Source organism: Coffea eugenioides, chromosome 5, assembly GCF_003713205.1.
Source record: "Coffea eugenioides isolate CCC68of chromosome 5, Ceug_1.0, whole genome shotgun sequence".
NCBI classification, from domain to species: Eukaryota; Viridiplantae; Streptophyta; class Magnoliopsida; order Gentianales; family Rubiaceae; genus Coffea; species Coffea eugenioides.
The window spans coordinates 52407520-52433050 of record NC_040039.1 but is presented as its reverse complement, the minus strand read 5'-3'; the positions used below and the strand labels follow the sequence as shown (position 1 = coordinate 52433050).

The following is a 25531-nucleotide window of genomic DNA, read 5'->3' as shown; positions in this document are numbered from 1 at the left end:
TTTAATAGACACTCATCATCATGTGTTAAAAAATAATAATTTATAATAAAAACTGCAATTCGGAAAAAAAAAAAAGAAAAAGGCGGCTACCATTCCACCGGATTGTAGGAATTGGCCCTGTTTGCTTAAATTTTAAGCATCTTCTGTGCGCTTTACAGAATTTATTCCTCCGCTTAGTGAATATATTCTTTTAGCAAAGAGAACTTGTGGGACCCGTCCTCCTTTTGCTGCTGCTGGCTCCTCCTCCTCTTAACTGTGCCTGTCACCGCCGCTGTGTTTGTTTGGAAAGAAAGTGGACCAAAACTCCGTTTTTTTTTTTTTAAATTAAAAAAAAATTTATTTTCCCTTTGTTTTCCCTCATTTCTTTCTCTCTCATTCGTAATAAATTGAAAATTCGCTAGTAGCAGCGAGAATATCATCAAGGGTTGGTTTGCCCAAGAAAGGCAAAGAATCACCGACGCACCAAACTCTGCTCGACACAATACTTACTAAGTAAACAGCTAGTAAAAATCTTTTCTGGCCAAAGCAAAAATGATGCCTCTACCATACACTACTGCTGTTAGCCCGAAACTAAACGCCAGCGAGGATCAGCTTAAAAATGGGAAAACTACCAATTAATTCTCTTGGAGAATAACATGTTAAAATTCTCCTCTCATTTCAACAACTTAATTTTATCTACGCTTCCTTCCACCTTTGTTGTACGCTAAGCAAAAAGGCCAGAAAAACAGCAGCCCCCAGAGAATAATAGCACTCGGATGGGAATCCGATTCCTGCCCGCCCTTTGCTTGGACCATTTTCTTTCTTTCCTACGAACTTTCTCGTTTCCCTTGCTCTTTTTTCAGAGATAGACGTAACTCAAAAGCTTTAGGTAAGTAAAATAAACTTATTATCCCGTTCTTTGTGTGAATTACTCCAAAAAAAAAAAAGGCCTAGGGTGTTTACAAGAATAAAACAGCAGGAACAAAAAAAAATTGCCTCCAGGTTGTAGAACATACTACATAGGCAACAGAGGGTGTATTTCAAACATAGGGTGCACAACAGAGCTCTGAGCCAACTTCAAACATGGGGTGTGCAACAGAGCGTGCCGACTTTACAGGAACTGCTTCAAAACATTTGCAAGCCACCTCAGTTTCGACTCAGCTTAAATTTCCCAAACATACATATTTGATCTGCATTAAAATCAAAAATCAATGTCACCCGCGAATAAATGGGAATCCAGACCACAATATCATCGCATGTGAAAACATATCAATTACAGGTTAACCACTGTTCTTTAATCAACTACTAGCTTTGATGGCATGCCACTCAGTGTTTGCAATGCTATATCTTAACTGCGTAGCATCACCATGTTTAATTCCCTGAAAAGCAATATTTGTTCATAAAAAGCGTACCTCCAAATATTCATCCATTCCATACTTCGAACCTTCTCGGCCAACGCCCGACTGTTTTACACCTCCAAATGGTGCCACCTGCACAGAAAGGAGGTCAATGCCAATGGTAACAACACTTCGGCTACGTCTTCCTCATATCTCACCAAATGCATGAAACACAAACCTCAGTTGAAATAATCCCTTCATTAACTCCGACTATACCATACTCAAGAGCTTCAGAGACCCGCCAAGACCGTTGAACGTTTGTGGTGAATAAGTAGGCAGCCAAACCTTGGACGTGCAAACACGAAGATTTTATTAGAAAAATAATAAGTAGCTAACATGTTTCAATGCCATTTTTATCCTTGATAGGGTGCCTTTACAGAAATTGTACAATTTGGCCACATCAATGAATCAAAGAAACTTCTTTAGAAAATTGTCATCTAAGACTTTCAAGTTTGTATAAAATTCCATTTACACAAACCTGCATTGGTATCATTTGCCATGTGGATAGCTTCCTCCTCAGTTTTAAACTTCAAAAGTGGGGCAACAGGTCCAAACACTTCCTCCCTGGACAACAACCCAAAGGTTTCAAGTCAAACATGAACCAGCCAAAAAAAAAAGTGATGGACCACAGCGTAGAATTAGTATGTGTATCTTGTAATCATCAACTACCACCTGAATGCTATGAATACAAAGGTTCGATAAGATTACTTAAAAATTAATAGATCCTATAATCATTTGGTTTACTAGAAAAGCAGCAAAGGTAAATGTTCCATGCGTCACTCCTGCAACAACCGACATTAAGGACAAGAGGAAAGGGAATATAAAGTATAGACAATCTCAGAATGCAATGGCTCCAATGCTTATGGCCATTGCTTTTGCATTTCTCCACTAATCTTTCTCAACTAATATCCCCAGATATTTATTTTCTTCACTTTCAAATAATAAGAAGATGATGCCAGCATATGAACCTCCAACCACTGCTAGAGCGCGCCATGCATATGCAAAATTTCAGCACAAAGTTTTGTGAGCATCTTTGTGTGTTCCAATGGCATAAAACCACGAATAAATCAAAAAACAACATTATTGAGTACACCAATTCCTGGCCTCATAACTCTTGAAACTATATATAGGAGAAAGAAGCTATAACATCAACAAGCTCTTCCTGGACAGGGAGAAAACTGACGGCTTGCTAAATATTTCCTCACTTTGTTTTTGCAGTGAAATCACTAGTGTGACTCCCATTCAATTAACAATACTTATTTCAGGAAAGACATGTATGAGCAAACTCTCCATTTAGGCACCAGAGTCACGGATCCCACCAGTTGAATTTCCTCGTTATTTCAATTTACCCAGATCATACTGTAGACCAATATCAACTAGCAGCAAATTCTGACCAGAAAATCATTCAAGTGTTATGAACAAGTACCAAATCCTAACAATTTCACATGCGATACAGTAATTTTGATCTCATAAACGACTCATCTGTATGAACACATTATGACAGATAAAGCGATCAATTATCATTTGATATGCTAAATTTGGTGTTCATAGTTGATTATTTTAGAAATGAACCCTCGGAGATGCATTTGGCAAGCGACTGCTGCATTATCACAGATGCAATTTGAAAATGAGCACATGCGACAGTGCTTCATCAGGTAGTCTGATTTACCTTGATATAAGCATCTCATTTTTGACATCACTGATCACTGTAGGTTCATAAAAAGTCATCCCAAGACTGTGTCTTTTGCCTCCTAGAATAACTTTTGCTCCCTTCAAACAGCGACACATGTTAGTTGACGTTAAATATGAAAGCAGTACAGTAAATCGTGCTTTTTAAACAGTGGAGGATATCCAGAGACAGGCACATGTCCAATAAAAACATCATCTTAACTTGTTTTTACATCATCATATGCCTAGTTCCCCCTTGGTTGGTTTTTATATTATCATAGGCCTAGTTCCTCCTTGCTTGGAAAACATATTTCCTCTACTTAAAGACAAATGCCAATACAAGCATGGTTCAACATATTTCAGATGAATGATATAGGGTCTGAAGTGTCAAAATTGCATAGTTCTAGGCATTCCTGAACCTTCAACAATAATACATATACTTGCAGTGAACGAGAACAATACTCCAAATAGAAAATTGTTGTTGTAAAGTAGCTCAAGACAATTACTATAACAACTTGCAGTGAGTCCAAAAGAAGTGAGTTTTACAGCAGAGGTGATCAACAAACCTTTGAGATAGCGTCTTTAATTAGTGATTCCACCTGCAAGATAATTCCCGGAGGATTTATTTAAAAAATTCATCATCCAATTCCGAATGATTGAATACTAAATCTTAATGCAGGTAATTGACCTTCTGTACCGCCGCTTCGTTGATTAGAGGACCCTGCAAAAATAAAGAAGTCAACTCTCCAGCCAGATAATTTAGTTCATTGTCCTTACTAACCAAGAAGGGAACAAGATGAAGTTAAGAACAATGAAGCACCACTATCAAGAGTTCCCTAACAAGGAGATATAAAAGGTTCAAGTACTTCTGTTACAAGACTGAACAGAATACCATCAGTAATTAGAACATAACTCTAAGATCATACAACTTATTACGAAAAAAACAAATAGAAGCAGAAATCCGAAGACATTAGGAATCGGAAGTTCTCGAATTTAGCATGCATGTGCAACCACCTGCACCACATCTTCACCAAAACCATTTCCAACTTTCATGTTTTGGACAGCAGTGGAAAGTGCATCAGCAAACTTGTCATAGATTCCTGTGAAAACAAGAAGAGACCAAAGAAACCTTTAAGTTGCAGGAAAAAGCAAATTAGACAAGGATGGTTGACGTAGAACTGAAGCAACTAGAATTTAGAACTGTGATTGGGTTTCTCTTTCCAGCATGGTGAATCGAAGTTGCACCAAATTCATCATCGCCAATTTTTCGAGGACAACCTAGTTCTATGCAGGATCCTTACAAGAACTCCCCAGAACAAGCCCAAAGTAAAGCTGTATTGGGTTTGATGTCTACCTTTCATTAGTCTTCTGATTCTTAATAAGACAGAGAAAACAAGGGACCCGTACTGAATTTTGTAAACAGAACAAGTTCACATTCAAATTTACCACAACATGCATGGACATGTGCTAAAAACATGCTCTTGCTCCTGTCTTACCAATTTAAGCATAAACATCTGTTACATTGTAGCAGGCGTATCACAAGTTCAAGTACCCTAATTCCCCTCAAACCATGGTGCAATTGACTTGGGTTTCCCCGAACTTCCACATGTTAACAATTTTAAGTAAATTTGTATCATGCAGTTTGATCTTCAAGAAAAGGTTCAATCCCTCATTTCTATGAAGTCAATATCCGCCTCGGTTGTGAATGTCCGTATTATATTGCTTTAGATATATCAATCAAATTTGTATAGAAAATTCCAGTACATCCCAGAACCCTAAAATCTAGCTCAACCATCTAATGTTTATTACATCAATACTCGTTATAGTATCATTGTTTCTTTTCAACATATCATGGGGCTCCAATCTCACTGTTAACATATTAAATTCCATGCTATCCTCCTTTTTCTATATGAGCGTACTTTAGGCTTCTATCTACAATGAAACTACCGTCACACGCAAAACTCTTTCAAATTGAATCTTACATCATCAAAAGTAAAGGGATGCTCCGAATAAATCAAAGAGGCACTAAATCAACCATACCTTCCTGCACAAGTATTCTATTTGCACAAACACATGTCTGCCCACTATTGCGGAATTTAGTCGCCAACTGCAACAAAAGATTTTATACAAGCTATAGCCTGAAAACATACCTTTAGAAATCAAACCAAAGAACAAGATTTCCTACCACCAAATCACTCAAAAAAGAGTTGGAAACAAAACTAGTGGACTTGAACTTACTACATGCACATGTTTGTTAGTGTACATTACTAACCACACCATACAACAGATCAACCATCAATGAAGACTGCATATTAAGATGATATGCGGAGGTTAAACCATAGTATGTCTTGTGCATTGTGAGATCCCTCCTGCACCATCTTTAACAAGCTTGAGCCCATTGCAATAGGTTGTTCACTTTAGTTGTGTTCGGTAACCCATCAAATAGGCTTCCTGAATCTGGAAGTCCATTTGAAAAAAAAAATAGAGGGGGGGGGGGGGGGGCGCTGGTGCAGACTTAAAATTGGCTCCTCAGAAAAGACACTTCTCTGGGAAGTCCATCCCAGAGAAGCTAAGAAATGAAACTCTTTAGAAGTCCATTGCCTTCGTCCACACACTAGTTTAGAAGTTCAGATCAACAACTTAACTCATACAAGTCAACATTTTCTGTCAACTAAGAATACAACAAGAACTCATGAGGGAACTACAATAGTTTACAACTTAGTTGATTAAAGCCATCTTCTCAGCCAGAAAACAAACTTCAAAAGACACATAACAATTTTACAACTCTAAAAGGCATAAATTTAATTAAAAAATGGTAAATCATGTGGTCTCTATCACTAAGTGAGAAGAAACACACTAGTCACCCATGCCAGACAAAACAAGCGAAAAAGGACTTCACTGCAAAGTCATATGCCTTTACAGACTGAGAAAGAAAAGAGAGCAAAAGGTAGCACGCATATAACTTGTAAGACACCAATTGAATATCTACTATCTAGTGATGTTTTAGAAATTAACCCTATGATGGCTCTAAATCCATTGACGCTTAGCAATTACACAAACTTCAGTTGTTAGTTCATGTATCAGTAAAGATGAATGACTTACAGTCCCTTTAAGAGCCACCTCAAGATCTGCATCATCAAAGACTATGCAAGGTGCATTGCCTCCAAGTTCAAGGGATACCTATAAAATGACATCAGAAGTAAGTAGCAAGACTCGCCAGTTGCCGATGTAATACCCTTCAAATGACTGTGCATACCTTTTTCACAGTCCCAGCAGAACCTGCCATCAATTTCTTTCCAACAGCAGTTGACCCCGTGAAGGTGATCTTCCTCACCTGAATGAATTTAAGGATAGCAGATGAACCACCTTGCATCATTTGCTGTTCAGCTACATCACAAGTTCAAGCAGAAACAGAGATCTAAGAGATTTAGCCGGTAAACCTTGGGACTGGAAAGTAAAGCTTCTCCAATCTCAGAAGCATTTCCCATAACAACATTCACCACACCCTGCATGATCAAATTATGATCAACTGGTAAAGATTAAAATTTTAAAAATATGAAAAGAGAATTCTAGATTTAACTTTGGTACCGCCAAAAATAGAAAAAGGAGAGAAGGAACTTATGTACTAGAAATATGAGCATATCCAAAAAACTATAAAGGCACACACAGTGATGGAGGAAGCAAGAGAGGATTGCAGGTGCATTTTGGTTTAACATATTTAAGACTACATTTAGTCTTTTCCATATTCTAGCTTCACAATTTCTCAGGCTACACAAAGTAGAAAGCTTTCCAAACAGTAGATGATCAAGCATATAATTACCATTTTAAAACCACATGCCTCCTTGCGCCAAAACTTGTACATTTGAACTTTTCCTCCTCCTTTTTTCTTGCTTCCTCTATTATCTTGTATCATTTGTATAAAAGATGCATAAATTTTTAAATTATATTAGACCTCTATCCTCCCTAAACCCAAGCAGTTGAGAACTTCTTTTTCTATTAGGAAAAAGAAGCTCTCCCTAAAGCTTCTAGTTGAGGTTGCAGTAACACATCCGTAACACAGAGCACTACCCTGGAGACAGCGACAAATTATACTAAAAAGGCTGTATAAGCAGCAAAAGGAAATGCTAGATTGTGTCAAACAAGCGTCATAATGGGAAAAGCCACGTAACAGTACAGTAACAAGATCTACGAGGCTACAACTCATTGCGATTGGACTCAATCAATAACCTCATCTTGTATCCAACACAAATATCAGAATTACCGGGGGTATTCCAGCTTGAAGGGAGAGTTCAGCTGCCGCTAAAGCAGTCAAAGGTGTGAGTTCAGAAGGCTTGATAACCACTGTGCAGCCACAGGCAAGGGCAGGACCAACCTGGTATAATGATCAATCCTTATCCATAGCACCCACTGAAAAGTTTATGATTCTAATACAGAATGCAAAAGTATAAACGAGTGGATGATAACCAAACAGTAAGTAGCCTCCAGAGACTCACTTTTCTAGTGATCATGGCCAAGGGGAAATTCCAGGGTGTAATGGCACCGACAACACCTACAGGCTGCAAACAAAATCCATCTTTCATTTTGATAGAGCAAATATATTAAACTAAAATAATCAGGGAACAGTCATTGCAGTAAAAATCTGCACTAACTAATTTCAGATAACTGGAAGCATACATCAGCAAGATAGCAAATAGTAATGCTAGAATGGGAAATTTTTACTCTAGATCACATTCACATAGACACAGAAAGATAAAAGGTTAGGCTTCACCTGGTTCCAAAAGATCATCTAGGACATTTTTGAAATGAGTTTTAAATTCCCAAAGTTTGACAGCTTGGTGAAAAAAAATTAAAATGTTAAAGACCATGTTTATACCTGCTTTAAAACAAACAACCGGCGATCCGGTAATGGAGAGGGAATGATATCACCATACACACGTTTAGCTTCTTCTGCAGAGAATTCAATGAAACCCGCCCCATAACCCACCTGAAAATCATTATTTCGTAAATATTCTAAAAGATGCAATCTGCATACTAATACTTGCAGTGCTGGAGCGAAAAATGATAATCAAATACCTCACCAATTGCCTCCTTTAGAGGTTTTCCCTGCTCCAGTGTTATAAGTTGACCGAGCTCCTCCTTGTGGGCCATTAACAAGTCATACCTTGAATGCAAAACGATGCATTTTAAAGATCCTTATATCTTCTTACTGTTTGTGGTAAAGTTTTCTACAGGGTTAATGCAACTTCAAGGTAAAGCCTTTATGCTGGTCCCTTTTCTTCTTACTTGGACAAGCAACTCTTAAACATAATAAAAGCTCAACCCAAAGAAGACATATATCCACACACTAACATCATATTATTAATGAGTTTTTTCCATTTTCTCTGTAAGAAAGAATATTACCACCTCAACAATGAAGTACTCTTGCTACACAATAACCAACAAGCATTAGGAATGGCAGTACAATTAGATGCCATTGGGACTCAGAACCAAAAACAAAAAGAACCTGCCTCTTTAACGTTTAGGGTAAGATTGCTGAAATTGAAAGAGTCCAATAACGAACATCTCAAATCAATGGAACTCTTCTGAATCAAAACTTGTGATAAAATCATCAGAATATCTTTGTCTCATTGGCTTTTTGCTAGAACAGTGTCAAATGTTGTGGGGTGGTTGCTTCATGACAAAAATAAAAAAGTACTTGGTACAATTGAGATAGAACAATAAACATATATAAAATAAAGTTCCCCTCATTTTATGTGTATATTGCTTAACTGGGGATGAAGTAACATTTCATCTTGCTATAGATACAAAGTGAATGAGAAACAATAAAAGATATAAATCACCGCCATCTCAAGTGCTACATATGAATAACAAAGAATTGTATGCACACAAAATCATATGGGTGCATTAAATAGAAACTTTGCTGGATATGAATTTTGCCATACCATTTCCTTAATCGCTTGCTCCTATCAGCAGCAGTAAGTTTCTTCCAAGCTTTTACAACAAAATATTGACATGTCAGGTAACTATGTAACACGTCAAGAGTATAATAGATTCATATAAAATTAGCCTACTAAGGCTGAAAAATGGTACTTTTTTCATAATTAACACACAAAGGCAAGACAATCAGACGTGTCATTGAAAACATGAAAGGGAAGAAGGAAACATGAGGAATCTGACATTCCAGAAGAAAACTTATCAGTATAAACAAGCAATATTCTATTTATGACAAAACCTTTTTCATGTTCTATGCCGTTGCCTTCAACTATGTGAAAAGATTTCAGAGATCTCCTTCTTAAACTGATACAAATGGAAACTTGCGCAATATTAGTGTTTGCTTGCAAGCAAAAGTTGTAATCACCTTTGCAAAGGTAAATTAAAGAACCAAGAAGAACAGTTTACTTCAGCATTAGATCAGATACGAAAACTAAGCCAGAAATACAGAGAAGACAATACAATACACTCACACACACATGTGGTCCACTTACAGTTGAATGCGTCATATGCTGAAGTGATTGCATCATTCGTCTCGTTCCTACCCATACATGGAACGTTTGCAATAACTTCTCCAGTAGCAGGGTTGCGTACCTGCCAAGCCCAGAAACACAAATACACATACACATCAAACGGGGTGCAACGTAAAGTGGAAGATTCTTTTCTAGAAGAAAGGTTTGTGCGTGGTTTTCTAGTTTTGCAGCCACCCAGTTAGTGATTCTAATCTTTCTGTATTTTTTCCCCTGTGTGGTAGGGGTAGTGTAGAGAAAACCTCAATAGTCTTGCCGTCATAAGCATCTGTCCACTTGCCCCCAACAAGGCCCTGAGCGTGAAGAAACCCGGAGCTGCTAAGACGAGCAGCAACGTTTTGTGCTTGCATATTTATCTGAACAATCATTCCAAGGCAGTCTAAACGTCATCAGTCATTAGCAGTGGGAAAAGCAAAATGCGAAAGAGAACTTTGAGGAATGGGTGAAGTTTGAAGTAGGGTGGAACAAAGACGTCACTAGGAAATAGCCTCTTTGTAGCAGTCAATGAAAATAAAATCCCCGAGTCCAAGATGCATCAACACCCAACCAATTGAGAACACCATCCCCATTATTTAGTAGTATTTGAGAAGCAGAGATTGGACGTTCAAGATTGAGAGGCGTGGGGAATGTGTACAAGTATGATGAAGTGCAGAGAATCTAAGAGGAAGCAACATGAATCAAGTGATGGTGAACAAATGATTGAACCAGGAGATGTTGAGTGGTTGATTATTGGTTTTTTTTTTTTTTTTTTTTTTGCTTGGTTGTTTTTTTGGTGTTTGGGGGGGGGGGGGGGGGGGGGCGCAAAAGGAACGAAAAGAAAGTTCGCAAATAGGAAATAGTTAGCTGAGCATGATGTTAGACGAAGAAGGATGGAAAGCGGCGGGGGTGGTGAAATGTGAAGGAAGGCAAAGTGAGAATGAAAGCGAGCAGTAATAATTACTAGTAGGAAATGGTTACCTGGCGAATGAAGAAGAGAGGTTGGGGTGTGGCGGCGGCTGTTGTATGCGCAGGCGCCCGAGGCAGAGGAGAAGCCAAATGTAGAAATAAACGATGAGATTGAGGGAACCTGGTGCTGAAGACAGAGCGGAAGCAGGCCATGCCCCTTGAGATGCGTCCTCTTCCTCCTGCTGCTGCTCTTAGATCAAATTAACCCTCCTTTGCAGCAGTAGTAGTATTAACAGCACTTTGTCAGTTTTTTCAGAGTAGTCGTCGTGATGCAATAGTAGCGTTTAATGATTGAGCTAAGTCTGGCACTGATGGACGACGATGGATCAGCACACCGCCAGCACTCGTCAGTTTTAGGAGAGCACTAATTGATCGATGGAAATGTTGGGAATTGGGTCAACCTAGAGGCGTGATGTCATAGTTGAGTAATGAATATAATCCTCAGTGAGACGAGATGAATCGCCGATTTGTATTCATTTAATAAATAAATATGGGTATACTCAATTATTCGTTCATATAGTTTATTTTTTTTTTGCAATGTTAATATAGTTTATTTGCAATGTTATTTTATTTTATTACATATTGTGTGATCAGAAATAATGACATTTTATTGTTATTATATTCATGACTAATAAATGGACTTGGACATATAATGAATTTTGAATGGGTCTAAATTTGTGCTCAATTAAATTTATTTAATTGGTGGGTAATAAGTTGATTTGATTCACTCATTTATATCAATTTAAAAATAATTATACATTTAAACTCAATTTTTAGTAGATGTTACGCAGATAAATTTGAATTTTTCATTAATCTAATAACAAAAACGTGTCATTATTTCTTATCACACAATATGCAAAAAAAAAAAAAAAAAAATTGCGCGAAATGTCTCTAAACTATTTTTTTTTTTCTTTCGAAGCCCAAAGAGCTTACGTCAATTTTTACAAACCTAAACCCCGAGAGAACCCCAAAAGCCGGTATCCTTTGAGGTCCCACAGGAGACTTATAACTACCAACCCAAACCCTCCCAACCCCGATGTGGGATACATCTCAGGGAATAGTCTCTAAACTATTGAGTTGTACTGTTTTGGTCAGTAAACTAATTTTTTAGCAAAAATTGTCACTTAATTAGTAAATCAGTAACATTTAGGTTATTCTATCTAATTATGCTGTTAGAAGAGGCAGAAATTCACTTTTTTAGCGACTGTTTCATCTATACAACTTTTTGTGTGAACTTACTTTCACCCAAAAAAAAAAAAAAATTTTGCAAAACTTCAAATTTATATTAGGGAAAATCGTTCAAAATGTCATTCACATTTTGCAAAATAACTTTTTCGTCCCTTACTTTTAAAAGTGTAATTTTATATCCCTTACAATTTCGCATTGATCAAATTTAGTCCCTACATAGGTTTCTTACTAGTTTTTTGACGGAATCCATACGTGCCTTACACGTGATCATTTTTTAAGGGCACAATTATCTAACTAAATTTTACATAAGTCGATTCATAGTCTCTCACATTTCACAAAATGAATTTTTTCGTTCCTCACATTGATCATGTGTGTGAATAATTTTTTTTCAATCCACGTATATATCTATTTAATTTTACCTGAGCAATACGAATAGCATATAATATATCTCTATTTGATTTCACCTGGTGAACCAAATAGAGATATATTACATGTTATCCATGCTATTCAGATGAAATCAAATAGATATATATATATATATGAATTTAAAAGAAATTGATAGTTTTTCACTCATATTCATTTTTTTTACTCGAAATTTGAAAACAAATAAGACATTTAATCCTAAACATTGTCAAATGTTTATATCAAATTAAATTTGGACAGAAAAAATAAATAAAGGAAAAGTATGACAAAAAGAAATAAATGATTGGCACTTTCAAATTTTAAGACAATCACAAGATAAGTAATTCAATTATTGGTCTTAAAAGTGGCGTGTAGAAACTTCACATTTAAATTGCAATTTGTTAGAAAAATTATAGAATTCAATTTAGACCCCATTAATTAGATGACCTTATTATACAACTGAATAGATAAATTATTACCAAAAGAGAAAGGTTATAAATATTGAATAGGTACACATGATGAAATCATATAGATATATATATGGATTTAAAATAAAATTGCTAGTTTTAAACCCTTGTATATATATATTGAATAACATGTATACAACTACGAATAGCCTATTTAGATGAAATCAAATAGAGATATATTACATACTATTCATACTGTTCAGGTGAAATTAAATAGATATATATATATGGGTTTAAAGAAAAAAAATAGACATGATCAATAAGGGATGAAAAAATTCATTTTGTGAAATGTGAGGGACGAAACAATTCATTTTTTAAAATGTTAGGGACAAAAAAATTCATTTTATGAAATGCGAGAGACCATGAATTGAATTATGTAAAATTTGATTTGATAATTTTGCCCTTAAAAATGATCACGTGCAAGGCACGTGATGAATTCTGGTAAAAAATTAGTTCGAAACCTAGGTAGAGACTAAATTTGATCAATGTGAATTTGTTAGGGACGTAAAATTACACTTTTAAAAGTGAAAGACGAAAAAAAATCATTTTACAAAATGTGATGGACGTTTTAAACGATTTTCCCTTTATATTATATGGACCAAAAGTTGACTCCTGTTCATAAATCATAAATCAACAAGCTATTAGTCATAAACATCATATATTTGTTTCTCCAAAAGTTACAAATTTGACAGTACTAACTGTCCTTAATATTTAATCAGAGATATAAACGCAAATCCAATTGATCATCCACTCACCTAAAATTTTTTTGCTGCTTTCCAAAATGGAGTCGAGCGCCCCCAAAATGGCAAATGTCAACAACGAATTGACATCCAGGGTATTAAAAAGGTCGAAGCAACTATATTCTTGAAAAGATTCAAATACAAATCACAAATGTCCCTAATTACTGACAATGGCTGCCTATCTCAAATTATATTAGGGAACCAGCTCAACAAGACCCTAACCATCAAAGCCTCAATGTATATATCTAGCCATTTTGCCATCCCGGCAGTGAATGGTGTGTTCAAAGTTCGATGGAAGCATCCCAAATAGCAACCAAAAAAAGTTGGGTTGGCTGAGTTGACTAAAGGCTCCGAGAGGTCATGAAAGCCCTTCAATTGCTGGTCCAGATTGAGAGCCTTAATGGCCAACAATTTGGAGGTCGTTAAAAGTGAGAGCGAACAATGTAGTCTTAGTCTGAGTTGAACCGATGAGCAAATATTGAAGGGGGAGGCGGGGTTCTAGTAACTAGAGGTCTTGTTAAATGGCTTATTAATAAGGATCGCCGAGGAAGCGCTAATTATTGTCGGCCATTTAGGATTAGCGATGGAGAAGGAAAGTTGTAAATGATAGGCAGCGGTAAGGTTGTTTCGAGAAGGAAAAATCGTTTAAAACAAGTCTTACATTTTGCAAAATGAATTTTTTCGTTGCTCATTTTTTAAAGTATAATTTTACGTTCCTTACAAATTCACATTGGTCTAATTTGGTCCCTATCTAGATTTTTAACTAATTTTTTATTATAATCCACCACGTGCCTTGCATATGATTATTTTTTAGAGGAGAATTTGTCAAATTATATTTTACATAATCTGATTCACAATCTTTCATATTTTACAAAATGAATCTTTTGTCTCTTACATTTTACAAATGAAAATTTTCAACCCTTATTGCTCGTGTGTATGATATTTTTTTACAAAATAATTTTGTTCTTGTTTATGAAAATTTATGTATATATCTATTTGATTTTATCTGAACAGTACGAATAGTATTTAATGTATCTCTATTTGATTTTGCACGAATCAAATAGAGATAAATTATATGCTATTCGTACTGTTTAGGTGAAATCAAATAGATATATACATAGGTTAAAAAAAATTATTCATACACATGATCAATAAATGATGAAAAATTTTATTTTGTAACATGCATATAAATAGTTTTTCTTGTTTATAAAAATCCATGTATATGTTTATTTAATTTCACTTGACCAGTACAAATAATATATAATATATTTCTATTTGATTTCATCTAAACAAACTTATTTCCATTTGGTGATCAAAAGGGCTACAACTCAATAATTTGGTGACATATCACGCAATTTACTCTTATAAATAATAATAATAATAACAGCAGTGTGGTTATTTTGAAAACGCAGCGGACTCCAAACTTAGATAAGAGGAGACGAAAGGAAGTGGAAGGAACCAAAGAACGCGTATTCTAGTCTGGTGTAACTAGTCTCGTTTGACAAATGCAAGTGGGCCGGTTCTAGTCACAGTAGTATACCTTCCTGAATTCTTGTCCGAGGCACAGATACCTGTTTGGAGCCCCGAAAAAAAAACAATTGCTATTTCAATTATTTAACTACTGAAGTGCTTTTTTTTTTTTTTTTTTTGTAGTAAAAATGGAAATGCAGGTAGCTTTTCACATCAAGTCCAGAACAAATGTTGAACTGGTGCTAACAGGTAGGTTGGTATATTTTGTAGAATTGATAGGAGGTGTTGCTTCCCCTTTTTTTTTTTTTTTGCGGAATTTGAATGGTTGGTTGTTTACTTGATTTGAAGACAACATATGCTTTAGCATATAGAGAAGAGATGTTTTTGGAAGGGAGGGGAGAAGATAAGGTAAATCAAAGACTACTACTAGTATTGAGTATTGACAAGTAAAGAAGACTGGAAGAGGAGACAATTTCAAAGTCAAAGGAAGACAGAGAAGACTAGTTCTCACTTTCTCTCTCTCTGTCTGCGTGGATTTGTATGCAGCAGCGTAGACGAGTAATGATTTTTTTTTTGGTTTGGGGGTTGTGACTCGTGAAAGGAGGAGGAGGACAAGTATAGTTAGGGAGCATATATCAATGTATCACCTGAAAATTTCTTTGGATTTCACAACCAATCTTCTTCTTCTTCTTCTTCTTCTATCTACCAGTGCTGCTAGCTAGCTAGCATATTCCAAATATTCTGAAATCCGCCACCCATCCGCCGGCTGCCATCCCTCATCTCTTTCAATTTTCAACGCCTTCTCCGGCTCCATCACACTTTTTCACCCCATACTATATTATACCCTCTTTCTGCTTCTCAATCCATCCCAGCAAACATCTGTGCTTTTTTTTTTTTTCTTTCTTGCCAAAAAAAATAAAAGAAAAGCAGCAAAAAAGGGAAGGATTCCATCCAGTGATGAACTCCAACAACACTCCGTCATCAAGTGCAGGAGGCCCTGGATCCGCCGCCGCCGCCGCCGATTCCACTACTCCTCCCACTACCCGAAATTCCAAGCGTCCCAAGTGTAATCTTTCTCTCCTCTTCTTCTTCCTACTCTTTGTCCCTTATTTTCATTTTTACTCCTCAATATACTTCATCTTTAGATTTTGTGGTTTTTGGTTTCAACTTTTAGTTTGCTATCGACTCCTCTGCTACTGATCATGCTTTCTATTCATTGATCTTTCCCCCAACGGGGTTGACCTGTTGGAACTTGTGTTGGATTTCAGGTTCTGACCCCCCATACTCCCTCTGTTTTTTTTTCTGTCAAGTTTTTCCCCTTCACTTTATCGGCCAACTTTTGATGACCAAGTCAATTTACTCTTGGGTTTGGATCGAGAGCTACTTTTGTAACTTCTCTTTGGGGGCTTATCTCAGCTCCAGAGCGAGGATCTTTTTTTTTTTTTTTTTTTTTTTGCAATTTCTGGAAATATAAACAATTCTATTCCGGGGAATAACTTCTCTTTGGGTTTTTTCAATCTCTGCTGCATTTTTATATGTTAATGCCTTATGTCCTAAGCATTTATATCCATTTTCTTGTCCTCGACGCAAATACAAATTGGTTCTTTCTGCCTTCGCCACAATTCAATTGCTTCTTAATGACGGAGAAGAATTTCCTTTTTCGATTTTATTCTTCAGATTCAAGGTTTACACAACAGGAACTTCCAGCATGCAAGCCTATTCTTACACCAAAATGGGTACTGATTCTATATTTTGTCGTGTTGTTTCTTAATACTAATTTTTTTGGGTAACTCATCGGCGTTACTGGAAATTTTATTAACTCATGCATGTCTCATTTTTGTTGTCTTCTCAATTGCAGGTTATCTCAGCATTCATGCTTGTTACAGTCATCTTTATCCCTATTGGAGTTGCTTCCCTATTTGCATCCCATGACGTAAGCAAGACATCTACTCAGTTGTTGCACATCCTTATATCCTGCTTATGCTTTAAAAAGGAAAAGAAGATAAAAGAAAAATGATTCACTGCAATATCTGTTTCTTATTCTTTCAGGTTGTTGAGATAATTGATCGCTACGAAACTGATTGTATACCTGAAGATTCAAGGAAGGATAAAGTTGCATATATACAAAGCTCTGGTGATAAGACCTGCAACAGAATTCTGAATGTATGTTGCTGTACCTCCCCCCTCCCCCACCCCCCTTGTAGACATTAGTAAGGCTGTTTTAGTCTTTCCTTATTTTAGGATCGACAGTGGATTTATTTGTTAAAGTTATATATCAGGTAACGAAGCATATGAAGCATCCAATTTATGTGTATTATCAGTTGGACAATTATTACCAGAATCACCGCAGGTACTTCTTCATTGTATTATGCTCTAAGCTGTTTTTATCTGGTTTTTTCTCCCATTAATTTAAGGAATTTCCTGTATAGTAGGACCTTCTAGGCAGTTAATAAAAGTAGCTTTTGAGGGGATCGTGTTTTTCTTTTTATGAGAGCTTCACTAGAGGAATATGCAAGTTTTAGTGGAGAGTTTCGCTTCAAGAATATGCAAGTTTAAGTGAATCTTCTCCCAGTTGAAATTGACACTATTTTCTCTACCTGAAAGTTGTCCCCTTTTTTTCTGTTTTATGTATGATTTATTCATGGAAAATAAGCAAGTCCATAGGATTGAAGAAGACTAGCGTTGGGATCGCAGGAGGAAAGACTGTCAGGAGGTCCTAGGTTTTATTCCCATTGTTGTGGGAGATCTTGTTGTAGCCATATGTTGATTTACATCAAACAGTATATGAGTTTGTTAAGCACTTGGTGCCTCCTAGGCAAAATTTATAATTTACTCCTAGTTTCTCCTTCATTTTGACCCACATGTGGCCTTCATTTTTACAATTTTCAGGTATGTGAAGAGCAGAAGTGACCAGCAGTTGAGAGATCGTGATAGTGAGAATGACACCAGTGCTTGTAAGCCCGAAGATAAAACGGCAAATGGATTGCCTATTGTGCCTTGTGGCCTTATAGCATGGAGTTTGTTTAACGACACTTACAGTTTCTCCCGGAACAACCAGAATTTGAGTGTGAACAAGCACGGCATCTCTTGGAAGAGTGACAGAGACCACAAGTTTGGCAAAGATGTCTTCCCTAAAAACTTCCAGAATGGGACTCTTATTGGAGGGAAACATCTTAATGAATCCATAGCAGTAAGCCTTCAACTACATGCTGTCAATTCATAATCTTATAGTACAAGAAAATGATTAGCTAGTCCTTGAAAAACTGAAGATAAAGTAGTATGATGCTCACACTGGCTTATTTTACAATAATTTAAGTCATTTTTATTGTGCATGTTAAAGGCCTTTAGACTCAACTCACAAAGGTCTGATACTTGCTACCATAGATTCTTGACGTGGTTTATTGTTGTGTGGTCATCTCGAGTGAGAGCTTTTGAAAATGGGAAACTTAAGAAGAGCATAATTATGCACATTACTTTTTTTTTTTTTTTTTTGGGTATTTATTTTGGTTGTTCTGTTCTGCTTGCACTTAATAGTATTATGCCATACTCTGCTTGCATTGAACTACCTCAGAAGCAGTTCTGCTTGCACTTAATAGCATGCCAAACACTTGATTGCATTGGACTACCTTAGGAGCAACATGTTTGCAGATCATGCTTTCCAACAAGTTTTCTACTTGGCAAAGGTTACTAATCTATGAAACTGGTTCCCTCGAAGCAGCTGAGTGAGCAGGAAGATCTTATTGTATGGATGCGTACAGCTGCTCTTCCCACCTTCAGAAAATTGTATGGCAAGATAGAGGTGGATCTTGTTGCTGGTGATGTCATCAATGTGACTTTACAGAACAATTACAACACCTATAGTTTCAATGGCAAGAAGAAGCTTGTGCTTTCTACAACCAGCTGGCTTGGCGGAAAGAACGACTTTCTTGGCATTGCCTATCTCACTGTTGGTGGACTCTGCTTCTTTTTGGCTATGGTTTTCACTATCATATATCTGGTCAAGCCAAGGTATGTTTTGGTTTCTCTGTCAGTAATTTTCCTGTTCAGAGCTGAACTTTTCGAAATATATATTGTATTATTTTGAGGCATAAGGGCGGCCCTGTAATATATGCTTCCTTAACAACGAGTCATATGTTTTATATTTCAACAACTAGTGCTGCCCTCAAAAGTCGGTCGATTTCTTCTTTGTTTTAGGCGGCTCGGTGATCCGTCTTATTTGTCATGGAACCGGAACCCAGGAGGACACTAAAGCTGAATTAACTCATCAGCAGCAGGACTGCTTGAGCAGCATATTCTACTGGATGCAAAGTTTGTGGAATCATCTACATCTGTAAAAAACACAACTGTAATGTCGTGTGGTTGTTTAAATCTCGATACAGTTACAGGAGGATACTTTATAGTTTGATCTTGTTGCAACAATCATTAATTATTTCTTTCGTTAGAAGACGGCGGCTCCATCCCATCTCATTTATTATTTGAAGTTACAAACGTCCAATTAGCCTTTTCTTATGTCTCTCACTCACGATCAGCTTTTCAACCGCAGGTAATTTGGGCTCTTGAGATTATTCTCCTGTAACTTCAATGGGCAATTCATATAATGCCAGCCATTCTGGTTGATTCACCTTGAATATACTTGCCTATATTTAATATTTAATTAAAAGGGAAAAGGAAAGGTCAAAGGTACTTATCTACATATTAAAAAAAATATATATATATATATATATATATGTGTAAAACAATCCAAGAAGGATTTTGTGTTTGGTTGAGTAGCATCAGATTAACTACTATGCCCTCTCCATTCTGGCCTCCCAAAGAACTTACCTTCAATTACCATCCAGCCTTTTGCAAAACGGCATATTCATGATATGCAGCTCCATAATCTGACTTTCATCACTCACTCCACTCTCAGCAAGATGTTAGAGAGGTATGCCCCCTCTGGATAGGACGGGTCAATGGGATGGTCAGAAGCTGCTCCTGCCTGCCGTAGAACAGTGATTTTCCTTCCAGCCATGGCTGCAGCACCCTAAACAAAAAGGAATATGCAAAAAGTTGGCACCAGAAAGAAGCCATTTTACGAGTGCCATATGAAGGAAGTGACGTTTCTTTTCATCCTCCACAAAACTTTATTGCTGACTACGAGATATGAAGTATAAGAAACAAGGAGGATAGCCAAATCTCTCTTGCCAAAGAAAATTCTGAAATAGACTTGCCTGGAGAACACGCAGAAACATCCCACTCTGAGTCATTGCTCCAGAACATGAACAAGTCATAAGAAGACCATTCTCTTTCGTTAATCTCATAGCCAAGGAGTTCAAATTTCTATACATGCCAGATGCACTATGAAGAACCTGTATAAAGTCAGACTTCAGTAAGCACTACTGCATTAACTAGTTCCATAACCCAATGCCTCAAACTCCCCCAGCCAACATGCATGAAACCACACATACGTAGAAGGCCTCTGGTTTTCCATAACATCGAAAGCATGGAGTCTGAACCAGTAGCGAGATCAACAACATCAAATAGGAACAATCTGGAGAAGATAGCACAGCAAGCATATTATGGTACCTTTCTACGAGGTGCCAACTTAGGTGGATCCAAGATAACTATATCCCATGAATCATTTCTAGATAAAGCATCCTTCATAAATTCTGTTGCATCTTGCTTCAGAAATGATATTCTTGCAGGATTCATGTCATTTAGAATTATGTTTTTCTTTGCAAGTTCCAATGCAGGCAAGGATGTGTCAACCCCTTCCACAAAAACACAACAATCAGCACATTCTCCAAACCTGGATAGTCTTATGAACATGCATAGTGTGGATAGAGCACTTGTGACAGTGTATAGGGACAAATGTTTAGACTTAACACAATTTCACAAATGCACTTATCACACTCTTTTTTCCTTAAGATTTGTAAGTTGAAATTCCAATCAACTCTTAATACCAACAAGCAAGATGACAACTTTCTGAATTTTTCCAAATGTCAAACGGAGTTAGTAAAGAATTATCCATCACCCATTCCAGTTTTTCATCTTCACATTAAATAGGTGCACTTGTTGGACAAGAGATGGCGTTACAATGACTTCAACATACACAAAACTTCTCATTCTTTGACACTCCAAATAACAGTCTGCAACATCTACCATCCAACTTAAATGACAAAGAAGTGCAACATGGAAGCTGTAAGAAAAACAATCAAAATGGTCTTAAGATGCTTAAATAGAAAGAACGTCTCATTTTCCTACAGAAATATATAACTTCCCTAGATAAGTGACCATATATTAGTAAAAGAAGGTCGAGAAGACCCTAAGCTGACAAAAATTTATTCTGCCCTCATGTTGTAATGAAATTTCAAATCATTTAATACTTCAGTGTTTATTAAAAAAAAAAAAAAAAAGTTGTGAAGGAGGGCATGAAAACATATGCAACCTAAGGAATCAATTAGTTGATCCATCAAGTTGCTGAAAACTAATTGTGGATGGCATTGATAAGAATTCAAGAAAGATGGCCAATATGGTTATGAATTACCAGTAACATTCAGAGCACCACCAGCTGCTGCATTCAGAGCAAAACCTCCAGTATAGCAACAAATGTCAAGAACTTGTTGGCCCTCTGAGATTGTTGATAAAAATTGACGGTTTTCACGCTGATCAGCATAGAAACCGGTCTTCTGTCCATTCAAGGAGATTAAATAAGATATGCCATTCTCCAAAACCTGCCCAAAGGAAGAATAAGTGAATTAAAAAGACCCAATCTAGAATATGACCACGCCAACTCTCTAGTCACGAAGGTTTCAATCTCTTTCCAGAGAAGGAACCTCACTCACATCATGATAATTTCCCAAATTAACAATCAAGAAACACAGTTCAGGAAATTAAACAGAAGCCGAGAAATTTATGACATCTCATTTCACAGCATAAAGCTCTGAATATCATGATACTAGCGAAACAAAAGGGCAACATGGAAGATGTAGTAGGCAATAAGTACTAAACACAACTGTGGAGGAAATTGGAATAAATAATGCAAGAGCCATATCCAGAAGGAAAATCTGCACTTAACTCCATCCTAAAAATGGTGAAACTTTCTAAGTTTAAGCAGAATGTGGAAGCATCGGAATCCAAATTGAAACCACATGATTCTCCGTTGCCAGAAAAACAGAGACAAGTCCTGGATTGAGTGTTTCTTAATTCTTAACTATATGAAAAAGAAAATAACAGATTGTCTTCTTACTTCCAGGTCATAATGTCATCTAATAAAAATGAGCTACAGCTCACAAAGAAGACATGAGCCATGAAACCAAGATTAGAAGATTCTACACTTACCACACTGGTTCAATTGTATATATACATGTCCGATTCCTTTAAGTTCCAAATAATACAGGAAAAAAAAATAATGAAATAAGTAACTGCAGATATGTACATGTTGAGCTATCCACTCAATGTATTCCTTATTTGCAGATCATCAAATCACTTTCTCAGAACAGGATTTACCAAAAGGATGCTGCACATTAATATTAGACTCTTCTGGATTGCGATTTTCTGTATGTTGCAGAATTTCATTAATTGTGTCATATAGTCCAAAGAACTAAACTAAACAGCTCAGCACAGTGCTTTCTACCAAACAGTTTCTCCTAAAAGTTTTTTTTGAGTGTGTGTGTGTGTGAGAGAGAGAGAGAGAGAGAATAAGCTGCTTTAGGTCAAACAAAACTCCAACAAATAAGAGACCAGGTATGGGAATATCTTACCTCAATCCTCTCAGGAGGTGCAGATAAACCACCTTCTGTCAAATCAGATAAACTCAACCCCTCTTCCTTCAAATACTCAAGGGATGGTCTCCAGCTTATGTGGTTGATCTTAGTTGATCTAATGATGCAAGCTTGTATATAGTGCTTGTACTTCTCAACCCAAGCAGCGGATGACGCTATAACAGCTAAATCTCCAAAAACATCAATGATAAGGCCCGACAATCTGTTGCAAATTAGGCGAAAGTGTAAGACTGAAATTACTAGCTTATGTGCATCACTGCATGATATAAAGATTTCAAAGTTATGGAAACAAGTCATAGACCATTTTCTAAGTTTCTTCTTCTTTTCAAAGATTCCCCAATGAGTTAAAACTTGTATTCCAACAAAAACGTACAATATTAGACTACCTATTGTATTTTGCCTTTGCATTAAGATATCTCCATGCACCACCCAGCCAAACCTAAGAACGTCATCCCCAAGCAGCTCAAATCAAAGAAAACAGAATAAAAGTTGGAGACACAGAAGAAATGACACCAGAGAAAAGCAAGTTTACAAATGATTATAGACTTTTGCATTAAGAAATATATAATTTGTGTTTCCCCAGACAAAACGTTCTTAAATAATGCACAGTACTAGTAAAGAGGTTAGTATCAAATTGAGAAGCATAAAAAGAACCATACCTATCTCCTTCACTGTTGATGAGACGGTATGCATTTGTATGAGCTGATGGAAGACCTAAGCTCTTTCGCAGTTCAACAGCAGCACAAATTCTCGTGTCAAGTAGTTTCTCCACGTTCAATGCACAACCAGGGTCTCTGTCTCATTGACAAGGAAGGACATTATAAATTTGTCATTAGACACCTCCTGCTGCATCTTGGAATGAGGAAACTAGAAGGAGGCAATTAAGAGGAAGAGAGATACCTGGAGGCTTCTTCCTCGAGTTGCATGAGGCGAACACAGAACATGGAAGCTGAATTATAGAAGCCCCAACCAATTGGTTTCTCGGTGCCATCCGCGACTAGGACAACGTCCCCAGTCTTGGGCGGTGGCCTGCCAATAATTCGATCAACTGCACCACTGTAAACCATTGGACAACCATCACGAAAGAGTTGAGTCTTGCCCTTCTTAAGCACCACCTTTGCAACGTCTTCCAAAAAAAAAAAAAAAAATTCCATCCATCCAATTGAGTTGACGAGATGACCTTTGGTTATAAGTTACATAATTATGACTAGAAAACTAACTGCACTAACTGAAGTATCCATTTGAATTACGAAGACCATTACATTCAGGCGATCCAATTTGATTAGCGGCTTAAGGAGACTCTCATGAATCATGAAGAGAATCCATTTTGTTTCATTTCTCTGAAGAATCTATAATGAGAAGGGGAAAAAATGTGGATAATACAAATGAGTGCATTATGTGACCCCCAAAGTCAAACTCGCTTAAGAAAAAAGTAGATAAAGGAGTGATTTTGATTGTCTGGAAACTGTATATGCAACAGGAATCCGAAAGGTGGGGTTTAGTGCTACTTCATCCTTCCAAGAAGTCCCAAAGTTCACTAACACTACATTGATATTCAAATGGATGGGGAACGAAGGACATGCGGAGATTAGAAGAGTAGAGTAGGTATAATTAGCACCGTAGACACCAAGGACAGAAGAGTAGGTATAATTAGCAGCGATTATCGGATTATGCATATAGTTGCAACTTTCAGGAATTATACTAGCTGTAGATTAGATAGCACAAGTTCTGAGCAACAAAGAGGGGATAGATTTTATTGCAGAAGCAGTACCGTAGTTTATATATATATATATATATATTAGCGTTTGCTATGTAGAAGGAGAGAAGAAAAAAGGAAGACCTTTTGGGGAGTTGGAAGCTATCATTTGGTGAAGGAGCGTAGAGGCGGTGGGCGCTGTCTTGAGAGACAGAGACCTCTGCACCATCGCTCGACGCCCTCCAACTGCTGCAACTGTCGTCATTACCATTTACTACTCTATTTTGCTGATAATTTGATAGCAGAGAAAGCAGCCCTGCGGTCTGCAGACCGCCTGCTCCCCGCAATCTACTTACTAAAACGCTTTCTTCTTCAGTTGTTCTTCGGTTTTTCTCCTTCGGTTTCCTTTGCTCGCTGCTTTGCTGGCTTCCTCCAGCAGCATCATTCCTGAGTGTTCCCACCCCCACGCCCACCTTCTTGTCTCTGTTTTTCGGGCTTTCCGCTCTTTCATCGCCTCTGCTCTTCTACTATCACGGCCTTTTATCCAAGATGGGCTCAGTTTAGTCTAACAACAATATAGCAGCCCAAGAATCGCAGCCCACCACCCAAAGATCCCCACCTACACTGTCGCTGTTTGTTTTTCTTGGGTGGGGGACAAATCCTGACAAGTTGTTCCATCGACACAAATCAAATTCATTTACAGCGAAAGGCTGAGCTTATTTTCCAGGCATCGTATTGAACCAAAACATCTATCTAAATATATAAAAGGGAGAGTTGGAGAATGAACAGTAGCTTTTTGGTCAAGCGGTTATGCCGTGATTTTTGTGACTTTGAGGGGCGTTTTGGTCTTTTGGATCTTTTATATGCATCTTTTACTGCTGCTACATGTTGCACCAATGAAAATGGCAGTAAGATATCCGGCAAATTACTCAACATTTTTTGTCAGTATATCCAACTAGATTTTTACTGCAACGGTATACAAAACTCTCTGTGCAAATAAGCGACGAGTCAGATACACAAATTGCCACTATTATAAACCCCATCTATATAAATTCTATCAACAACTAAATCACTAAATATTATTCACTTATTTTTGCCTACCATATAGCATCACCAATCAAAAACTTTTTGATGTACTTTAGTAGAGAAGAAACAGAGCATATGGTAAGATCAATATTTTCAACAAAATATATTGCAGATCAAAATCCACTTTAATTTTTTCTTACTTTTGCTACTAATTTTCAGGTCATACCAGTCAAATTTTTGCCGCATATAGGACGCCATATGCGAAGAAC

At 37.0% G+C, this 25531-nt stretch overlaps 3 protein-coding genes and 1 pseudogene across 4 annotated transcripts; 1 reads left to right on the top strand and 3 right to left on the bottom strand.

Annotated features, from left to right (window-relative positions):
• Window positions 1-798: 798 nt before the first annotated feature.
• LOC113772101 (succinate-semialdehyde dehydrogenase, mitochondrial) lies at window positions 799-10881 on the bottom strand. Its single transcript, XM_027316652.1, has 20 exons — window positions 10523-10881; window positions 9808-9921; window positions 9530-9629; window positions 8987-9035; window positions 8118-8205; window positions 7918-8028; window positions 7538-7600; window positions 7306-7416; window positions 6485-6550; window positions 6301-6378; window positions 6147-6224; window positions 5085-5151; window positions 4059-4144; window positions 3733-3765; window positions 3611-3643; window positions 3046-3146; window positions 1855-1940; window positions 1555-1661; window positions 1392-1469; window positions 799-1169 (listed from the first exon to the last, which is right to left on the bottom strand). Exons 1-20 carry the CDS (start codon window positions 10661-10663, stop codon window positions 1137-1139), a joined length of 1623 nt encoding a protein of 540 aa, XP_027172453.1. The 5' UTR covers window positions 10664-10881; the 3' UTR covers window positions 799-1136.
• Window positions 10882-13278: 2397 nt separating this feature from the next.
• Window positions 13279-13934, bottom strand: LOC113772005 (annotated as a pseudogene).
• A 1302-nt stretch (window positions 13935-15236) lies between these two features.
• LOC113770361 (ALA-interacting subunit 3-like) lies at window positions 15237-19281 on the top strand. The gene is made up of 8 exons (XM_027314787.1): window positions 15237-15843; window positions 16455-16513; window positions 16636-16710; window positions 16827-16940; window positions 17057-17127; window positions 17667-17967; window positions 18496-18785; window positions 18972-19281. The coding sequence occupies exons 1-8, from the start codon at window positions 15735-15737 to the stop codon at window positions 19024-19026; spliced, it is 1074 nt and encodes a 357-aa protein (XP_027170588.1). The 5' UTR covers window positions 15237-15734; the 3' UTR covers window positions 19027-19281.
• A 226-nt stretch (window positions 19282-19507) lies between these two features.
• Window positions 19508-24720, bottom strand: LOC113769934 (ribosomal RNA large subunit methyltransferase I). Of its 2 annotated transcripts, none has more exons than XM_027314256.1 (8): window positions 24381-24720; window positions 23441-23666; window positions 23200-23334; window positions 22520-22742; window positions 21304-21490; window positions 20343-20527; window positions 19988-20125; window positions 19508-19800 (listed from the first exon to the last, which is right to left on the bottom strand). In XM_027314256.1, exons 1-8 carry the CDS (start codon window positions 24505-24507, stop codon window positions 19672-19674), a joined length of 1350 nt encoding a protein of 449 aa, XP_027170057.1. In that variant the 5' UTR covers window positions 24508-24720; the 3' UTR covers window positions 19508-19671. The 2 variants fall into 2 exon arrangements, with proteins under 2 accessions (XP_027170057.1, XP_027170058.1); XM_027314257.1 differs by having other exon boundaries at window positions 19508-19790.
• Between the last annotated feature and the right edge of the window lie 811 nt (window positions 24721-25531).

Excerpts from the sequence above, each read along its gene's own strand:
- LOC113772101 (XM_027316652.1), bottom strand. The coding sequence starts at position 10,663 with ATGGCCTGCTTCCGCTCTGTCTTCAGCACCAGGTTCCCTCAATCTCAT. Across the intron at positions 8,206-8,986 it reads AGCAAGCGATTAAGGAAATG|GTATGACTTGTTAATGGCCC; the intron begins GTATGGCAAAAT and ends TTTGCATTCAAG. Across the intron at positions 5,152-6,146 it reads AGGTGGCTCTTAAAGGGACT|TTGGCGACTAAATTCCGCAA; the intron begins GTAAGTCATTCA and ends CTTTTGTTGCAG.
- LOC113770361 (XM_027314787.1), top strand. The coding sequence starts at position 15,735 with ATGAACTCCAACAACACTCCGTCATCAAGTGCAGGAGGCCCTGGATCC. Across the intron at positions 16,514-16,635 it reads CTATTCTTACACCAAAATGG|GTTATCTCAGCATTCATGCT; the intron begins GTACTGATTCTA and ends TCTCAATTGCAG. Across the intron at positions 16,711-16,826 it reads CCCTATTTGCATCCCATGAC|GTTGTTGAGATAATTGATCG; the intron begins GTAAGCAAGACA and ends TTATTCTTTCAG.
- LOC113769934 (XM_027314256.1), bottom strand. The coding sequence starts at position 24,507 with ATGGTAATGACGACAGTTGCAGCAGTTGGAGGGCGTCGAGCGATGGTG. Across the intron at positions 23,667-24,380 it reads AGCTTCCAACTCCCCAAAAG|ACGTTGCAAAGGTGGTGCTT; the intron begins GTCTTCCTTTTT and ends TTTTTTTGGAAG. Across the intron at positions 20,528-21,303 it reads TGGTGCTCTGAATGTTACTG|GGGTTGACACATCCTTGCCT; the intron begins GTAATTCATAAC and ends TTTTTGTGGAAG.